This window comes from Bubalus kerabau, chromosome 10 (genome assembly GCF_029407905.1).
Source record: "Bubalus kerabau isolate K-KA32 ecotype Philippines breed swamp buffalo chromosome 10, PCC_UOA_SB_1v2, whole genome shotgun sequence".
NCBI lineage: Eukaryota > Metazoa > Chordata > Mammalia > Artiodactyla > Bovidae > Bubalus > Bubalus kerabau.
This window is the reverse complement of record NC_073633.1, coordinates 41,469,766-41,490,417: the sequence shown is the minus strand read 5'-3', so window position 1 is coordinate 41,490,417 and position 20,652 is coordinate 41,469,766. Positions and strand designations below refer to the sequence as shown.

General features: G+C 39.1%; 1 protein-coding gene across 5 annotated transcripts in view; it reads left to right on the top strand.

The window, feature by feature from the left end:
• Positions 1 to 20,652, top strand: part of INO80 (INO80 complex ATPase subunit) — a 122,731-nt gene that overhangs the window by 83,539 nt on the left and 18,540 nt on the right. For all 5 annotated transcript variants that reach the window (XM_055537411.1, XM_055537408.1, XM_055537412.1 and 2 more), the window contains 3 exons: positions 952 to 1,177; positions 5,899 to 6,026; positions 15,337 to 15,431. In XM_055537411.1, the coding sequence (XP_055393386.1) occupies positions 952 to 1,177; positions 5,899 to 6,026; positions 15,337 to 15,431 (449 nt within the window). The remainder of the gene's footprint in view (positions 1 to 951; positions 1,178 to 5,898; positions 6,027 to 15,336; positions 15,432 to 20,652) is intronic.

The following is a 20,652-nucleotide window of genomic DNA, read 5'->3' as shown; positions in this document are numbered from 1 at the left end:
TGCCCTTGTTTCTTCTAGCCACATTCTTCCTATCTCTTGGTCTAGCTCCATGACTCTTCTGAGCAATTTTCTGCTAATAATGAGACTTTAGCCTTTTTATCAACCTGGGCTTACACATAATCAAAACCTCCAAATTTTAACAAAAGGAACCTCAGACTTCTTATCAGGTGATTCACAGACAATTGAATGCATAGTTGCTTATTAGAGTGGAAATAGACTCAGGTCATTAAAAAAGAATTAAAGTTGAAGTTTTTAAATTGACAGACTTCTGTTGGGGGTTAGCATTTGAATTTAGGTCCATCTTGTGGTAGGATAAAAATTTGTGCAAAGCCTCTGCCCTAGCCCAGAAATGAATTCAGTACAGTCTGGCAACCGCTTTCTCTGTTCCCTACCACCTAGTGCTCCCCACAGCTTATATCCTGAAAGAAAGACTCTGTTATCCTCCATTGGGTTTGTCAGTCAGCAGCCTGGTCAGGGAAGAGGAAAAACAAATGTTGATAGACTTGGGCGATGTGCCACAGAAGTGTTGAAGACAGCTTCCGATGCGCCAGGAGAATACTCTTCCGTTCTTTAATGATGGCTGTCTCACACTCCCTTTGTGGCCTCACCACACTGTGTATGGCTTATAGAACTTTGCCGAAAGCACTGTGGCAGTGAAGGGAGATGGCAGAGTGACTCTCGCTATAGAATTACTCCAGACCTAGTATCCCAGATATCTCCAAACTCCAGCAGTCTCTGGATCCTTAGTTTGTTGCAAGTTCATGTAATGGAGATTGGCCTTTTACCTGGGGAACCTCACTAAGTCAGTTATTAAGTTTGTCAGAGCAGGGAAGTTAAAACCACTATCTGAGAATTATCCACATAAGTCTGATTTCAAAGTCAAAGTTCCCAAAGGGCTTAGTGCGTGTGGAAAATGTGAAAGAACCATCTCACGTGACTCTTTCCCTGCAGGTCACCGCAGTGCCATTGGATTCTTACTGCAATGACCGAAGTGCAGAATATGAGCGGCGAGTGCTGAAGGAAGGAGGGAGTCTGGCAGCCAAGCAGTGTTTGTTGAATGGGGCCCCTGAACTGGCGGCAGACTGGCTGAATCGACGGTCCCAGTTCTTTCCAGAACCAGCTGGAGGACTGTGGAGCATTAGGCCTCAGAATGGCTGGTCTTTCATCAGAATTCCAGGTGAGTTCTCCTTTCTCTTGGCATATGTTCATTCTTTGGCAAGGGAAGAACCAGGGTGTTAACTTCATGCAGTGGTTTCAAATATTTGGAATTCAAGAGTTCTTGGTGTTTCTATTTCCTCTTTTACCCTTAGTGACTATAGGTAAGAATACTTAAGTAATGTGTGACTTGACTGGAAAGATAAATCTATTTTAGATTTCTGCCTAAATACTCTCTTTTGACAAGAGAAAGGAATACCACTCTTTGGTGGCCAGGAGCCGGGGTTGGGGCGGGGATGGGGCTGCAGTGCAGGGAGTGTAGGAAAATAAATGTGGTAAGAAAGGCTTTAGGTCGAATGAGTACAGTTGTCTTGTGCCCTTGCCAGTGGAATGAATGAGAATGTCGTCACTTGCAGAAAGCCTAGTTTAAGTAGCATAAACAGTGTTCTGCACGAAGCACTAGAGATCTGAATGATAACCAGAAGAAAAACAGTGTTCTGTGCCAAAATGCTAGCGGATTCCCAGACCTCCTAGGGTCAGGGTCGAGGGTTGAAAGGAAACTAGGTTTTCATCTTCGCTTTAGTGAGACTACTTTTAAGGAAACTGAATACAGGATTCATAGGCTTATGTTCTTTGTTACACCTGCTGGCACACTGAAGTAGGAGCTTAAAGCTTCCACGTTTGTTTCAGTTGTCCAGCTTCTCTGCCACTTTGATTGTGTTCAACTTCCAGGCATATGAAGGAAGTAAACTAGAGTTAAGTGTTCAAAACAAAGGTTCTGCTGTTTCTAATAGGTAACTGGGTTCTAGGCTTTAAGGCCTGGCTTTTCCATTTAATGTTAACTTTGTCAAGTGTTGAGGGACTTTGGGTCAACCTGTTAGTTGCTTTGGGGGTGCTTTGAACTGGAAGATACCGTTTTGTGTATACAAGAGCAATATTTATATGATTTCATATCTGACTTAAATTAGATGAAAGCAGTGGGTGCAGGTCTGTTGTTGGAAAATAAGGGGAAGCTCAGGTATAAAGCAGGCCTGGATGGTAGTAGGAATAGAGGAATAGAATCCAGCGGGTTTGGAAACCACAGAGTCCCAGGCAGAAGATGGGCACAGGTGTTGAAAGAAACAAGATAACACCTTATTTCTCCTTTCTCCCTTCTTCATTCTGACTCCCAAGTTCCCAGTACACAAGGAGAAGGCTTATTGCTGGCGCTGTGGGAATCTCTTGTGGCTTTTCCTGTTCTTTGAAAGAAAAATGGACCTTGTTTAAATAGCAGGAAGTGTCTGAGTTCTTTTCGCATCGATAAAAAGCACCAGCCTCACTGGCTGTTTACTGTGAGAACCAACCAGCTCCTCACTGACCCCATTGTGCTCAGTAGACTGGCTGGGCAGGGCAGTGGGGGGTGGAGGGGGTCACTGGAACCTGTATTTTATCTCTCTTTCCTCTATACTTTTACATTTTCTGTTTCCCTGGAAAGAGTTGGTTTCATTATATTCCTTGCAAGACTGATCAAGAATCTCCTGGATTTCACACCTTGAATGTGTCTCTGTGTTTCAACCAAGAGAAGTATGTACAGTCCCTTCAAAAGTCTCCTCTCATTGGAAAAAGGAGATTGTCTTTTACCTGTTATCCTAGTTTTACTGCCATTGGATACATTCATTTGTCGGTGACCCAGCATCTTATACTGGGGTCAGTAAGAGCTTGTGTCTAAGTGAAAATACTGTAAGGTTGCATTTCAGGATTGTAGGAAAGATTGCAAGATGGTAGCGTAGGTCTGTTCATCTCACCATTTTTTGAGCTTCTGTTTTAAAGAAGGGGCTGGGCTCAGGTTTGACTTGGGAGAATCAGTCTATTTTCTTGGGAATTGTGCTCTTCTTGACTCTATGCCCTGCTTAGCTACAGGTTGTATTTTTGTCCAGGGCAACTTTGGTAGCTCCTGAAAATTGAGTAATGGATGTCAGGCCCAGAAGGCACTGGTGTGTGCCATGGAAGAAAACATTTTTCTGCTTAAGTGTTTTAAGGGTGTTGCTGGTCACTTTCTTTTTGATCTTTTCCTTCAGGCAAGTCCAAAGAAATCAGTCCATTCACTTCCATCTCCCCCGCCTAAGCAGTAACAAGCTAACATTAGGTACAGTTTCTTGCTTCTTTTAGGTTCATCAGAGTTCTCTTCTAAGTGTGTGTGTACATCTTCATCTTTGAGTTTTCCTAATCCTAGCATCAGTGCGTTTTGCTTAGCAAAGTAAAGTAGATGTGAGAAGCAGGAATGTGTGAAAATCATCGAGTCGTGATTTTGAGATGAATTGAAACTTCTCAAAATTCACACACAAGACAGATTTGTATATGCTTAAATATTTGTCTTGAGGGAGTATATGCGAGTGGAAAGAGGAGATAAGCAAGCTGCAGAAATCTGATGCTCTTAGCTTGCCCGCTCTTACTCAGTGACTGAAAAATATATGGGTTTCTTTTTTTTCCCCTTCCTGTGCTTTTAATGAGAAACAAGGAAACTTATTGTCTGAAGCTGATTGGTACCTCTGTGGGGAATGTTTAGGAGCTATCAAAATTGAGGGACCCCAGGGAACCCAATTAAAAGAGAAGCGTAATTGTGACAAGGAGAAACCCTTGGAGTTGTTATGAAAGCATTGCCTGCCTGATCAGACTGGGAATTTATACAGGCCTCCTTGTCTGGTGCCAGCAAGAGGGCTTAGCAGTCGGTTCTGTCCCAGCTGCAGTCATTTGATTGTGTTGGTCAGGAGACCAACAAAAAGGAGAGCATTTCAATAATCTAAACAGGACCAAACAAAGAGCCTGAACAAAGGTGTGTGCCACAGCGTCAGGGAGTGGGGGTAGGGAGAGAAATGTGGCCTGGCAATGTTCCGAAGGTGGGAAAAGGCAGGCTGTAGCGCAGAGGAGTAAACATCCAGGACCTGTGGCTTTGTAGCAAAAACAGAGTGGCTGATGATTTGTTGTGATGCTGTCAGCACATCCGTTCTCATTCAGTTTATACAATCAGTTGTGCACTTGGCAGATAGTGGCGAGAACAGAGAAATGACCATTGAAAACTTCTGGATTGCTCTCAACAGTCAGCTTCTGTAGTTCAGAGGAAAAAAACCATGGGTTCAAACCTAGAAACTAAAAGTAGACAATATGGTTTTCTTAACAGTTTTCTTGTTTTACTTTTAGTAGTTGTGTATGTGATATTTCTAGCCTTTCTGTCTCCCTTCTTATGTCCCACAACCTCTTCCAAATATACTCTAACCTCTCTCATCCCCCTAAGTTTCATCTCTTCGCCTCCTAATATCAGCAATTGTTAGGGCATGTTTATGGACCAGTCTGCAAACAGGAAACTCTACTTCCTGAAATGTGATGGGAGTTGAATGATACTGAATGGATAAGATGAAAATTTCTGAGTTAAGTGTTCTCTAAAGATCTCCGGCTGAAATGCCCTTTTTTTTTTTTTTTTTTTTTTAATGGGAGGAGGAAGGAGACACAAATTGGTGAGTGAGAGCAGCTTCCATTTCACAGAAACCCAAATTCTTTCTGAAAAAGCTGAATAAGCCCTAGTGCCTTTATTAAATTACAGCTTAGGATAATGATATTTACCAGCCAGCCTATTTGAAATCATCTGAAAGAGAGTGTTTTTTATTTTGTTTTGTTTTTTTAGTGTATTTCTTGGTGTTTAAGTGTCTTTAGGGGCAGGTAAGAACTTTATTTTCTTGGGCTCCAAAATCACTGCAGATGGTGACCGCAGCCACGAGATTAAAAGACACTTGCTCTTTGGAAGAAAAGCTATGGCCAACCTAGACAGCATAGACATTGCTTTGCTGACAAAGGTCCATCTTAGTCAAAGCTATGGTTTTCCCAGTAGTCACGTAGGGATGTGGGAATTGGACCATAAAGAAAGCAGAGTGATGAAGAATTGATGGTTTTAAACTGTGGTGTTGGAGAAAACTCTTGAGAGTCCCTTGGACTGCAGAGAGATCAAACCAGTCAATCCTAAAAGAAATCAGTCCTGAATATTCATTGGAATGACTGATGTTGAAGCTGAAACTCCCAATACTTTGGCCACCTGATGCGAAGAGCCAACTCATTGGAAAAGACCCTGATGATGGGAAAGATTGAAGGCAGGAGAAGGGGACGACAGAGGATGAGGTGGTTGGATGGCATCACTGACTCAATGGACATGAGTTTGAACAAGCTCTGGGACTTGGTGATGGACAGGGCAGCCTGGCGTGCTGCAGTCCATGGGGTCACAAAAAGTCAGACAGGACTGAACTGAACTGAACTGAAGAGCAGCCCTTGTTTCTCTACATTCTCATGCCTTCAGGAGGTAAACCTTAATTTAGCCATAGAACTGGCAGAAAGCGATACCTAGAGATAGGATGAACAAAGGAAAAACAGACTTCTCAGGTCACTTAGAGCAGGTATGGCATGGATGTTACTCTTAGATGTCCACATGACCTGCTGCCTCTTGAATAAGAATGTGAAACGGAAATTTTCAGGTACCTTAGCTGCTTAGCAGATGTCTTATTGGGAACTGTCAGTTGGGAAGGGACCTCCCTCCCTCCTTCAGGGTGTTTCTTCCCAGAACACTAAAGCACTTTGCATTCTTCTTGAGAGTACTTTCCTGCTCTCCTGATGGACAAGCATCCTGGTTGTTGTAATTTTGGCTGCATACAGCTTTGCAGTGAGTGATTTTGCTGCTTCAATTAAATACAATTTTCCACTTCCCTCTTTTCTTCTCCCCAGGCAAGGAGAGCCTCATCACTGACAGTGGAAAGCTGTATGCCCTTGATGTCCTGCTGACTCGGCTCAAGTCTCAAGGACATAGGGTCCTTATCTACTCCCAGATGACCAGGATGATAGACCTGCTGGAGGTAGGAGAAAGAATTGTGGGGACTAGGACACTTTGGCAGTTAACTTGCAAGAATCAGACGTGTATGGCTAATGTCAGTGCTGCTTAATGGAAACACCAAACTTGTCTTCATGCTTTTACCATCTGTAAAGGCAGAGGAAGCAACTTCTGGTGGAGATGAAAGTGTGTAAAGGACTTCTTCCTCCTTCTTTATAGCAATGAAATAGAATCCTCTCTTCCCTCCCTTTACTAGGAAAGAAATTCCCTAATTTTCAAGTAGATCAGAGCCTAGGAATTTCTTGAAAAGTCCTCTGAAATTCCATATGGAAAACAAGATTTGGAATTAGTTCTCTATTAGAGAGCAGCTGTTCTACCTGAGTTAGTGTAGTAGTTCTCAACCTGATGACATTTTGCAGACTTCTGGGGGAGCTTTAACAAATATGAATGTCTGGTCCCATCCTCAAAGATTCTTATATTAAAAGTTGAGAACAAAGCCTAGGCATCAGGATATTTAAAAGCTCCCAAGGTGCTTCTAATATATAACCAAAATTGGCAACCAGTGGATTCTGTGAGAGAGAGAGAGCTCTGTCTTATTTTGCAGGACATATTTTGTTTCTTTTGTTACCTCTGGGTTGACATTTGCTCTGCTTTCTTATTGCTGAAGTAGTGGCTTATTATTTGAGGGAGAGAAAGTCATGGACATATAAACAGAGGAGTGAAAATGAGGATAATGATCACAGACCACTAGAGTTAGTCTTTAGTGCAAAAAATTTGGAAAATCATCCGTCAAGAGACTAAAGCACCTGGATGTCAATAGTGTATAAATATTCTCATGTTTTTTTCATGTGTTTTAACTATCTAAGGCTTTAAATTTTAACCCTGCTACTCAGAGACTAGTTGGTAGTAAATAAGTAGAAACTGGACCATGATTATCCCTATCTAGAAATAAGAGAGTTAGAGATTCTATCTTTTCTCTTCAATACAGAAGGAAAGAAGGGTAGCAATAGGAAGAATTTTAGGTTCTTCAGAAGCCAAGGCTGGCTCACTGAATTTACAGCGAGTTTATCTGAATTCAGTGGCAGGCTCTTACATAAGCAGGCAACTTCTTTTAGCAAGAGACATAACAAATGATATTCAAGGTCAATTTAATCACCCAAGTTTTATGTTTAATAAAAAGTATTTAGCCTCTAGAATGCTGTCAACAAGCAAAAGTTTCTGGTTTATATTGTGAGTAGGTCATCTATTTCTTTTTTTTTTTTTTTTTTTATTGGGAGTGTAGTTACTTTACAATGTTGTGCTAGTTTCTGCTATACAACAAAATGAGCCAGTGGTACATATGCGTGTTTGCCCTCCCTTTTGGACCTCCTTCTCTGTAAAGTCACCACAGTGCTCTAAGTAGAGCTCCCGGGGCTGTACAGTATGTCCTCATGAGTTATCTATTTTGTATATAGTATCAGTAGTGTATATGTGTCAGTCCCAGTCTCCCAGTTCCTCCCACTCCCCTCCCTTTCCCCCTTGGTATCCATACATTTGTTGTAAAAGTCTGTGCCTGAATCCTTAATATTCTGCTCAAACTAAATGATGCCAAAACAATATGAGTAACTTTCCTTCAGTGGGACTTTTTTTAGATAAAATGTTCTTGCCTTTTCCTGAAGAGTCAGGAAAGTATAGATGAAGTAGTAATGTTTCACTGATTAGAATTATAGAAAAAAGCAATATGCTAAGAATTTTGTGAGGGAGTCAGTGATCTTGTTTCCCCAAGGCTATATCAATATGTTATAAAGTCTTAAAAGCTGGTTCACATTAAAGGGAAGTTCCAGGAAAAAGGGAGTGCCACCAAAACATAAGCTAGCTCTGGTAGATGAAGGTGAGTGTGAGTAGGTTAAGTTTGACAGAGTCCTGCATTTTAGTCCCTTATTCTGTATATTGCACATTTCTAGGTATTCATAAATATTACTTATTACTAAGATAAGTAATTCAAAGTATATTCAGATGAGTTTTGTTCAGGATGAGTGCCCTAAACCCTACTCACCAGGGTCCCTCTGTCTCTATGATCCAGCAGGATTTTTAGAGGGGATGGACTGTGTGGGTAGGCTTAGCAAATACTGGCAGCTTGGGAACCTTCTCTAAATGTAGTTGCAACACTCTAAGGGGAATTATAAATTAGGAAAAAGCCAATTCAAAGCCTGCATTTCACAACTGCTAACATTCTTTAGCCATGTGTATAACATGCATCTAGGATGCTGAAGCCAGCAAGTTTTGCAGCTGTTTGTACTGAAAAATTAAAGTGAAACTGTTGTTTAGTTTCCTTACCACTGTACTATTCCTGGTACTACTGTACTATTTTCCTTCAACATTAAATTTAAAAGTTTCTCTTTTTTTCAGTCTGTTCATTTGTTTTAATACTGTTTACTCAAATGAATTACATTTTGTATTCCAAGAGGTTAGTCCTCCAAATTTATTTTGTGGGCATAGAATTACAGTGCCCACAGTGTTTAATACATGTCTAATCATTCATAGTCAGATGGTATCACCGACTCGATGGACATGAGTTTGGGTAAACTCCTGGAGTTGGTGATGGACAGGGAGGCCTGGCGTGCTGTGATGCATGGGGTCACAAAGAGTCGGAGACGACTGAGCGACTGAACTGGACTGAATCATTCATAGAAGTGTAAATGTGTTGTGGATCTTGGGACAGTGCAGGATTAGGTTTATTTTTCATTCTTTTCAGAGTATTATGGGTTTTTCAGTCACTTTCATGATGGAACCTTTCACTGTAAACTTTGATTAGAGCCATGTTCCACTTTAAAATATGACCAAGTATTAAAAAGAAAAAATATCTTCACCTTGGCCTTGAGTCTTAATTCTCACAGTGTTGTGGGGTTTTTTACTTGTTTGTACTTTTTAGAGTAAAAAAAGAGTTTTCAGGATTGTCTTTTTCCCTGGATATTTTGCATCTTTTGTATCAAAGAGGGAAGAAAAACTTACAGTAGAGCAGAAATTAAAGCTTGCATGGGGCTGTTGACGCTCTGCTGTGTAGCTGTGGAGTACGTTAGCATCTCTTTTACCCAACAGCCTTTTTGGGTTTTTTGTTCTGTGCTTTAACCCTGGCTATGTGTTTGTTTCTGGTATTCAGAAGAACTAAAAGATAGTAAAAATTCACACACTTTTATATGGCCAGGTTTCCATTTTGGGAAAAATACTAGATCAAGGCACTCTGTATTTGCTCAGTATTTTCTAAAGCGATTGATAGCCTCCTTCTCTTGGGCAAAAATCTGATTTTAATTTAAATTTCTAGTAAATGTGTCAGATCTTCCAAATAGAATTCTGTTTTCAGAAATATTTTATCTTTTCCCATGGTATCCAAATAGTATTTCTGGATAAGGGATTTAAAAAGGAAAGTAATTTCCAGGGCCAAGAACTTTTAGTGTGCCATGGGTAGAAGTTAAGGACATAAATAGAGGAAGGTATGGCAGGTCACTAAATGTTATGTTATCGGTTTATTTTGTATTTACCGAGTCACATATAGGATCTTGGCTGATGCGGCTACTATGGACACAGGCATAGAGCCCTTGTCCAGTTGGGATGGTGGCATCCAGCTGGATGTCAGAACTTTCCCTACCACCACCATTTTACCCTGGTTTGTGACACTCCCCTTCACTCCCCATAGTTTAGTACTTGCAGAGAGCTTTAACTCACTACAGATGACTTACGTTATCTCTGCATCATCTCTGTTGAGATTCATTCCTATTGCATCAAGCAACTGAGTCTGTAGTTTAAGGAAATAAGTCTCAATATTTTCTATGCAATACAGGAGTATTTGGGAAGGGTCAGCCAACTGGTGCTTTATGTGTTGTGATTGTTAAGTATTGAAACCCAGACAAATCTTGCACTGCACCAATATATGAAAATAATACAACACAGAATTAAATCCAGATAATCCATAGCTAATGATGATATTTGAGACACTGGGTCGTATAAGTTGCCTAGTCAGCAAGTACCTCACTGGGAAAGGATTCATCCCAAACAGACGTTCTATCATTTATGGGCTGATTTTCTTAGAACTCCAAATAACCTTTGGGAACTATGGTTCTAAACAAACAGGGAAACTGAATATTTTATAATTGCTCCATGAAATGAAAAAAGCAAATTGAGGTCATTGTAAACTAACATTTTCATTAGGTCTTAGAAATGATAGAAGTAAATTTGTGTTTGCAACCACACTATATTTTTCCTGTTTAGTTCATTTCTTTTTATGAGGGAGGTGTTGTGCCAGGCAGAGGTAAACACCAGTTAAATGTGGTCTTTGACTTCAAGAGATGTGTTGAGTGAAGAATTTATATATATGTATGTCACACAAATAACTGTCAAATGTACCCTGATACTAATGCCAAAAATAAAGCATGACTAGAGCTGAAGATAGCAGGAGGGATACATTTATTTCTAACTTGGTCACTTCAGGAAGGCTTCACATACAATGACATAAAACCGAACTTAAATAGAATTTCAACTGTGAGAAAGAAGGGCATTTTCAGACTAAGGAAGCCACATGTAAAAAGGCATGGAGGTTGGAGGGTACATGACATTGTGTGGATTGGGAAAGGGGGGGTTAGTTCAGTGTAACTGGAGCATATGGTATAGAAGAAAGGGGAATAACAAGTAGGGTGAAGGCAGATTGTGGTGGGCCCTTCAAAGCCTTGTGATCAGGTCTTGCTCCATAGGGCTTTGTATTAGATAAAGGAAGGATAACTGCCATATTTCACTCACTTGGTACGATTTGCTTGGACAAAAGAGAAATTGTAGACATTGAGAGAAGTCTCACTTTTTGCTGGTGATAAACCTCAAGGATGGGAGGAGGCATGTCTAGAAAAATAAAGTTACACTAGGTCTGCAGGTTTGTGGATCACACTGACTTTCCTTCAGATTGTTTTATGACAGTGAAAATTGGGTTAAAATGAACACCAGAGACAACTTTGAAATAAAAAAGAAGTCTCAGAATGGAAGGTTTGTTAGGGATATGTAAACATTTGCCTTTATTTTTCCAAGTGCCCAGTTAACTCTTTCTTTATGTTGATGATGGATGAGACTTATACAGAGGGTTGTGGGGCTTCTCCCTCCCCCGTTTTTCCTCTAGTGGTAATGAGCTGCTCTGCTGTCTGGAAGCAGTAGGTAGAAGGATTAAGCTAAAGCCTCTGGATCCAGTCTACTTGAATTCTCATCTTAGCTCCATTACCTACTGCCTGTGTCACTTTAGAGATCTTACTTAACATCTGTTAAATATAGGATTGACAATAATAACACCTATCTGAAATAGCCTTTCTAGATAAGCAAAACCAGGTAAAATACATAGAATAGTGATTGTTATTTAGTAAATGTTCAGTAAATGTTACCACTACTACTTCAAGGTGAACCTAGACCCTTTGTATTACATTGCTGGTGTGAATGTTTGCTTTTATTTAGTGTACTTTAAAGGATTGAGAGGCATTTCTGAAACTATTTTGAGTTTTGCTAATACCTCTGTTCACATGCTCCTGCTTAAAAAGTAGGACTTAGGAATGTGTTCCAGAACTGACCTGTCCTCTCAATTTGTATTCTAAGAAAGTGGTTTTCCAACAGATGGGGTTGGGTACAGGAAAGGAGACTTAAAGTGTAGACATTAAATAGGTGGGGCCCTGGACTCCATACCCTTCTTTGTTAACTAGAAAAGTAAAATTTTTTAATCTATTTTCTATTAGAGGGGTTCCATATAACATTTTTCTTGAAAAAAGTGTTCCAGGGCCTTAGAAATAGCATAAGGGTATGTTCTGTAACAGTGTGGGTGTACTTACAAGTCACACCTGTTAAATGCAAATTCTGATTTGTTGGATATATGGGGTATGCCCCTCAGTTCTGCATTTCTAACACACTTCATATGTTGCTCATCTGAGGGGCATGCTGAGATAGCATGATTCTAAGGGACCCAGCTCTGCCTTTGCTCTGGAGTGGTTGTTCTCAGCTCTGGTTATAACATCTTTGGATGTGTTATATCAGCAGGCATCTTTGGAACTTTTAAAAAATAAACCAGTCTAGGCCCTAATTCAGACCTACAGAGTCAGAATTCCTGGAATGGGACCCAGGAGTTTTAATCCTGGTTGAAAGTCAGTCCTCAGATGGCAGGAGTACCTCTTGCCCATAACCCCTTTGCCTTCTTCAGTAATTTTTAAAAATAGTATCTATTAGAACTATATAGGTCTAAAGACTTCCTAAATGTTAAAAGCCATATTTGTATTTTATTAATTCAAGGAGAATTAGAGCTTACTTTGGTTGGTGGTTATTGATCCACTTGAGAATACTGGTGTTCATATTTGTTTAATTAGGGGAGAGTACTAAATTATGAGACTTTTGGGAGAGGAATGTCTACATTTGGTTTCTGTCTTCTCTTTGCTGCTTTTTTTTGGGAGGGTGGGCAGCACAGCATGTGGAATCTTAGTTCTCTGATCATGGATTGAACCATCACCCCCTACATAGAAAGCGCAGAGTCTTAATCACTGGACCGCCAGAGAAGTGCCTCTCTTTGTTGCTTTAAGTGGAGCAAAAGGTTTACAAGGTTCCAAGAAATTCAGTCATACTGATGGATCATTTTTTAGCCTTTCCTAAATAACCCAAGTAGACTTGAGTGAGAGAATGCCCTTGGTTTCTCCACAGTGCCAAATGTCAGGTCATCCTGTCAAATGAGTTCTAAGCACTGGACTGCTAACATGACTTGGTTCCTACACAACACAGTACAGTCATCCAGCAAGCGGTAATCATCCAGCTGTGGTCCTCAGGCATGGGAGTGAATTACAGAGGATTGAGGGGTGAATGGGAATCCTGTGCCATCCTTAAAAGATATTTAACTGCAAAACTCAGGAAATAGTTACTGATTAACCAACTCTTAGCTGCTGGCTTTGAAAAGAATATATTAAGCAAGGCACTTAAAATGGATCTTATAAAACCGTTTGGTACAGAGATTGTTAAGTGGGGATAGATTTTTTAAAATTTATTTTTAATTGGCAAATAATTGCTCTGGGTATTTTTAAATTAAATTTTCAAAAGTTCTGTGACTACTATCAAATCATTTGTTGTTAGAATTCATCTTTTATTTAAAAAAACAGAATTTTATATTAAATCATTAGTTGTTTTTAGGATTATAGGAGAACTAGACCAAGAATGGAGCAGCTCTTGAAATTAATGATTGGAAAAAATAAGGCTTTTCTTTCCAGATGAATATTTGATTAAATTAAGTATCTTTTTCAAACAGCCTAGAGTTCTAAGTGAAGTCACTCAGTCGTGTCCGACTCTTTGGGACCCCATGGACTGTAGCCCACCAGGCTCCTCCGTCCATGGAATTCTCCAGGCAAGAATACTGGAGTGGGTTGCCATTTCCTTCTCCAGGAGATCTTCCCAACCCAGGGATTGAACCCGAGTCTCCCGCATTGTAGGCAGACGCTTTACCATCTGAGCCACCAGGGAAGTCCTAGAGTTCTAGAGAGATGTCTAAGGTAGCTTTAGGGCCACCTAGCTCACAAGCTAGGTAGTTTGGGGGTTTCTAGCTCGCAAACCAAAATTTGTGAATGAAAGAAATACTGAGTTGCCTTTTTAGCTCAGTATTTTAGATGTTTTTCTGTAGTATGAGAATATAGCTATTCTTCTGTTCTGCTTTTAACTGCTGTTTCCATGTCCATGTACTTGTTTTGAAGCTATTTGCTGAAATAGGATCTAGACTCAATCTAAGCCTTCTGAAATGCCACTATTCCCCTGGGTGAGAGAGCAGAGGCTTAAAGCAGCAAATGGGAAAGATTCACTTCCATTGCCTCAGTAACAAGCTGTCTGTAATCGTTGTTGGTTTGGTTATGGTCTAGGATTAATATCTCTGGTGGTGTTCTGACCTTTATATATAAATGATGTGTACAGCAAGATCTACAGGAAGATTCATTCATCACTGCTGTCATTAAAGTTTAGAAGTTCTGGTTCAAAAGGCAAAAGAGTGCCTATGCAGGAAGTCTACTTTTTGGTTAAAATTCAAATCTGTGGGCTTTCTCTCTATAATCTAGATATTTTGTTGTTCTGGATGGCCACATCTGATGGAATAGCTGCCCAGGGATAGTGAGCCTCTAAAGCCATCCTCATGCTGTTATTTTTCATCTTCTTTCCTGAATTCCTCCTTATCCAAAACATCCCCTACTACTCTTTTGCCATTAACCCATTCCCATCATAGGGCTATATGGGCTAAATGTGAAACTTGCTTTGACTGAATATTTTCTGCCCCTCTTTGATTACCAAAGTCCTTAAAGAATCCCCTGGAGACAGAAACAAATAGTGAAAAAAAGAAGAATAAAAAATACATACATATCAGCATGCTCTAAGAGTGCTGCTGCATACACTACACCAGCCATACCAGACTATAACAACCTTACATACCGAAGTACGCAGCCAGGCATAAGAGCTGCATAATGAGTATTACAATAAAAGAGCATTTGACCACAAAAAGTTATTTAGCATATATAGCTCCCAAATGTAGAAATGATTAGTCTTTTTCAATAGGAAAAAAATTTTTTGAACTGAAAAAAAAACTGTTTATGGTGTTTCTTATAAATCGGCAGCTATATTAGCTTTTGATACTAGTCCCTCACTGAGTGCACTTCTTGAAATGCAATCTATATGATTGGATAAAGAAAGAGGAAATCATTACATCATCTGTAAGAAGAATTGCAGCTTCCAAGAATGAATATATATTCCCTCCATTGCATCTCTTAAAATACCTCCTCCGTTCTTAAAAGTTGTAATTCTTCTTACAGATGACACCAAGAACATTCTCAGCCATGGAAAGTTACCTTATTGCTTAGGTCTCCCTTAACAGTAGTGCATGCTGTGCTAAAAGAAGGGAGCTTGGGTTGTAAATTCAAGGACTTTTGTCAGCAAGAATTTGCTGGAGAGAAACCCATTGGGGTGAGTGCTACTTCCTGAAAGAAAACCAGATATTCCATAGCCATGAGAGGCATCTGGTTGGTGACTGAAAAGCCATTTTGGTTTAGAGATTTTATTTATTTTATTTATCCTACAAAAGTCTGCAGGAATAAGATTAGTCTAAGTTGAAATTGAGAGTGGTTGTAATCTTCAGGGTACCCTCTGTTTTTACACACTGATAGTAAGCTTATTTACAAATCAAATTCCTGTACTTTTGAGATTGCTTTGTCTTCATTCTGGATAGAATGACTTATCCCCCATGGATAAGGTGGGTAGATGCTTATGAGAATTAGAATGCAGTAATTTGCATCAAGCTTATTATATCTTATATATGCTCTGATTGGCAGGAATATATGGTTTACAGGAAGCATACCTACATGAGGCTTGATGGCTCATCTAAGATCTCAGAGAGACGGGACATGGTTGCTGATTTTCAAACCAGGTAATGTTAATAGAAATTACAGAAATTGTCATTTGATTTTTCCTCTAGTTGAGATGGTGACTTTCAAAGAAATACCAGTACATCTCAGATTGTTAAGCAATCATGATACACTTCCTGCCATTTTAAGAGGTAGCTCCATCTGCTTATGATGGTTCAGATCTGGGTGGCTGTGAGAGAGAGAGGAAATGAATAGTTGGTAATTTTGGTATTCTAAATATTCTTTCTTACTGAATCAGCGCCTGTTTCTTTGCGCAATAAATAATTTCTGAGTATGAACCAGGATCCTTTTTATGTGAATAATAGGCATGTAAAAAAAAAAGTCCACAAGGCTATATTCATAAATGTTAACAGTGGCTATCTCTGAGTATTGACTTATAGTTGATTTTCATTTTGTTTTGCTTACCTGTTTTATTTTGTGTAAGTTTAAAGAAAAATCCCTTCTTTTTTTCCTGCTTTGCCCCTAATATTGTAGTGGTACAGTGCACTCTGACAAATTGCAATAGTGTGCAGTCTATTCATCTGGCAGCTCTCAGTTACAGTACCTATCCTACCCGATAATAAGCCTGTGAAATTTCAAATACCGCCTGCTGGATGCTGATGGCCTACAGAGCCATAATTATCCTAAGTGCAGGTTCTCATTGTAATAAGCAGGGTCTAGTTACTGCTCTCTCCAAGGAGAAAGCCAGGCTGCACTAGTGACAGGTCTCCTGAACTCAACCCTTAATTTTCCTTGAGAACTAAGGAATAGACTAGGTCTTAATGTTCTGTAAGTCAGAACAGTTCTGAATTTTTGGCCTTTAATTGTACAGTCTGTTACTATTTAGCTTTTGAATTCTTGGTAAGAAAATTAAGCATATAGCCACTTGTATTTAGGTTATAATTTTTTAAATTTCTTTTATTTCAGTTTTAAAACATGTTTTACTTCAACATAAAACAAATCTGTAATTGAACATAGCATGCATGCCCTCTGAGAATTTTTGCTATTGCACAGTCCCTTCATACAGCATGGGTAAGAGGTGCATCCTGATGTGTTAGTTTACAGTGCATACTCAGACCAATAACTCCTGGTTGAAACTGCTTCTGAATTCAGGTGCCTGTTTGACCAACAATGGAGGGGAACAACTTCTTTGGACCTGTTTAAGTTTGTTACCTAGCAGAAGCTTTTGGCCGGTTTGTGAATTGATTATTTAAGTGAGACATGTATAATAAGCATAGTAGTGCTTCCTAGCACTGCATATTGTTTTGTGCCTCCCCTCACCCCAGAAAAAGTTTACCAGCTGATCTTTATCATATTTTCTTGATTTTGAAATCAAATGAAACACATTTCACTATGTCCTTATCTAATCCAACGTTCAGAGCTCCAACTGACGAGACTTTTACATATGAAATCTATAGACTGTTTCCCTGGGGTGCCTATATTCTCTCCAGGCATATGTGTTAGAAGAAAAGTCGTCAAGTAATCGGTCTTTCACCTACTATTGTTTGTGGTTTTTTCCCCCACTAATATGTTTGATATTGTACATTTGAGAATCTCCTTTATAGAAAAGCTTTTTTTTTTTCTCAAGTAACAGTTGTGGCCATTTTGTATTATATAAAATGCCTATTGAGGAAAATTTGAGATTATTTGATAAAGTAAAAATCACCCACAGTCTCATCACTGTTAACATTTTGGTTTATCCCTCTAGGCTCTGATATGTGTGTGTGATTATATTTACATGTTGATATCGTGTTGTACAGATGATTATGTGTCCTTATTTCTTCCACTTAGCAGTATTTCATAAAGATCTTCATATATCATCCAAAAAGTCATTATAGTCATTATTTTTAATGACCTATATTTCCTTACATTGGATATACTATCTTTCTGTTGTTAAAATGTTGAATATCTTTGTTTATAAAGCTTTGTTGTCATTTTAGATTATTGTCTTAGTATGGATTCAAACAAGAGGGATTACTGAGTGAAGGAATATGAGTGTTTAAGACTGTACATATTTTCATATTACTTTATAGAAAATTCTGCTGATGTTGATAACCAACCAGAGCTGTAATGTGTTGATCTGTAAACAATTTGGGCTTCTGAGTTATAGAGCTACAACTTTTCTTCTAGCTGACCCAATTCCCTAAACTGGGGATTTCATGGGGGCGAAAATCAGTAGATGTATCTATTTACTACTTTTAAAATCTCTCTTACTTGTGATTACTTGGGCAATCCCAGTAGCTTAGCTTTAAAAGAAGGGTATTTTCACCATTAAATTATACTAGATATACTTAGTAATACTTTGTTTTTTAAACTTTCCTGGAAAACCTTATTTGAGTGTCCAAATTCTGCAACTAAGAATTACTTAGGGAGCAATGAATTTTATTTAGACTCAACGCAAGTAACATTTTAACACTTGGCATCTAATAAACAACTTTGGCATCCCAAAGTCAGCTACATGCCCAGCACTATTTCAGTATTTTGGTGCAAAGTGGCCTTAACTAAAGAAGAATGACAGTGAGATTTAGGCAAAACGAAAAAACAGACTTAAGTCTTCTTCCCTTCCTACATGATGAGCTAGACTAGACGATTAGAATTAGGATTATGGCTAGGAAATAATCTCTCTCTCATGTATAGAATCTGAACTGTATTTATGCTGATCAGAAGCCTGTGAGACAGATCCCTCCAAATGGGATCTCAACTTATAAAAGTTCTCAACTTATAAATTTGAAAGGCTAACCCAATATAGAGAAAAAGACAGGTGCTTTTGAAAACAAGAAAGCATCCTTGCCAAATACTTTCTTTGTTATTAATGAAAAGACATCAAAAGAAAAAATTGTAGTTTTCAACTGGAAAACCCTGTGGCTCAAAGGTCAGCCAGAGTAAACAAGAACTCCTATAAAAAGCCATTTACATTCCCTTCATACAAGATTGATTTATGAGGGGTCCTTCCAGGAAAGAGTCTGACTGAGACTAAAGACTGTTTGGCCAGGATGTCCTGACTGGGCAACATTCAGAACATGTGACCAGTATGTGATCCTAGACTAAGCCATTCACGAGGGCTTTTCTCTGGGGTGCCTTGGCCTTTTGCTTCTCTTCCTTCTATCCCATGACATTTCCCAAATGGACCCCCGCACCCCACCACCATTACCTGATTATTCAGGTGACTGGAAAATATAAGCAAAAGTAAGAGCGTAGTGTGGATTTTTTCCTTCTTGGTGAGAGTATAAATAAAGCTCCAGGATCTTTAATTCTAGCTCTTTTCCACTCATCATCAAGTCTTTCCCAAAGTCAGCTACATGCCACCCAGCACTATTTCAGTATTTTGGTGCAGAGTGGCCTTAACTAAAGAAGAATGAGAGTGAGATTTAGGCATGTCTTTGCTACATGATTTCATAGGCTGCTTCACAGACCACCGTGAAGCCTGGTCTCTAAGACCCATTCCAATAGAGACCCTGAGTTGAGATTCCTTTTTAGCCCCATAGAGGGCACCCAAACGATCATGTTGCCTTCTGGGATTCTATTTTCTTCCTTTTAGTCAGCTTCCAAAACATTAATTTACATTATCAATGCTAGATTTATTAAGTAGAAAGGAACTTCTCAGCAGTTCAATTTAGATGTTTTGGTTTACATATGATCCAACAGTGTGATCCAGGATGGACACTAATTTCTTTGACTTAATAATCTAAGACTCCCATAATCCTTATTTTTCCATTAGAGAATGATGAAATTACACTGGGTACAGCCAAACATTGCTGCTTACCATCTCATCACTAAAAGGTATCTTCTTGATACATAGGTAACATCCCCAGAAAAGCATTTTTCACCAGTAATATCTCTAAATTTTGTTACTAATTTATTTTTAACTAGATTCCTTTCTCTAGTGTTTTTTTCTGTATATAGTCCCTGTTTGTGAAGAATTGCTACATCTAGGGACTTATCTCTTTGGCTGTGCAGACTATGGAAATGACCTGTCTTTCTGCCTCTATTCTTTTTTATAGATCTCATCTACCTTCTTTCTCTCTCCTTGTCCCACCCTTTTCCCCCATCCCCACATCAACAAAAAGTCCTGGCTGTCAGGTGACTCCATCAGCTCTAACACAGATATCAGAGAGAAGCTTCTGACTCCTGCCTCTGTACCCACCAGAACAGGAGAGAGAGATGCATGGGATTGAGCAGTCTTCTTAAGGCCAAAGTGGAGAAGATTATCCTGTAGAGATTAGTATGGCCCTGGAAAGCTACATCAATGTTTATTTGAAGCATTATTGTGGTTAAATATTCTCTTACGGGCTAGGAGGTATCAAGCTTGCATTTACATCATCCCATATCTAAGGGAGAATGTGTTTGTAAACTGGCAGATGCCTTTTAAATTTTTGGTTTGCCCTTTATGATTTAACTGTGAAAGATGATATCATATAAATACAATTATGAAATATTAGACTTCATGATAAAATTCAAGGATAGATGAGCACAACTTCCAGTACTTTTGGAATCATGCCCTACAAGAGACCTCCAAACATTATCTGTTATCCATGTCTGCCTCTAGAAAAGCTGTGTTTAATTGAATGCAAATTAATGGACAGGTTTCTACTAGGACCTACCCAGCATAGGGATTTAGCCAGGATACTTCTTTCAGAGTAGTTCCTTCACTGGTATTCATGTTTGCCATTGATATGTCATCATTTAGTCACTTCAGCTATTTTATTCAGAGCATCCTCATTTTACAGTGCAGGAAACAGACCTTTAGCAGTCACGTGACTTTACCAAGGAAGAACTGCATCAAGGGACAAGAGCACCCTGATGTCACTGTGTTTGTTTTTTCTCTTAAACTGGAACCCACAGAATAAAATTCATCTTACATTGAGATTTAATACATATCTACCATGTCAGAAAATCAGAAAAAATACTTATCCTTATGACCTGTGATATAATATTTTCTAATCTGTTCTTTTTATTTCTGTAATTTATGTGTACCAAACCCACCAAACTGATTTCATGACCAATGATAGGTATGACCTGCAATTTGAATAACACTGGTAATGAATTTCTAGTTTTGTTCCTCATTATAGTCATGAAGAAAAGGGATCAGCAGCTTGATTTAGAGGGCTGTAAAGTTTGTTCATCAGTATAATGCAGTCCCTTTCCTGTAGAAATGTTCTGGAAAATAACCTCAGGTGACAGAAACATGAAAATGCAAGATAGTCTTGAATATATTCATGTTATCTGCAAGAACTGGGCTTGAAC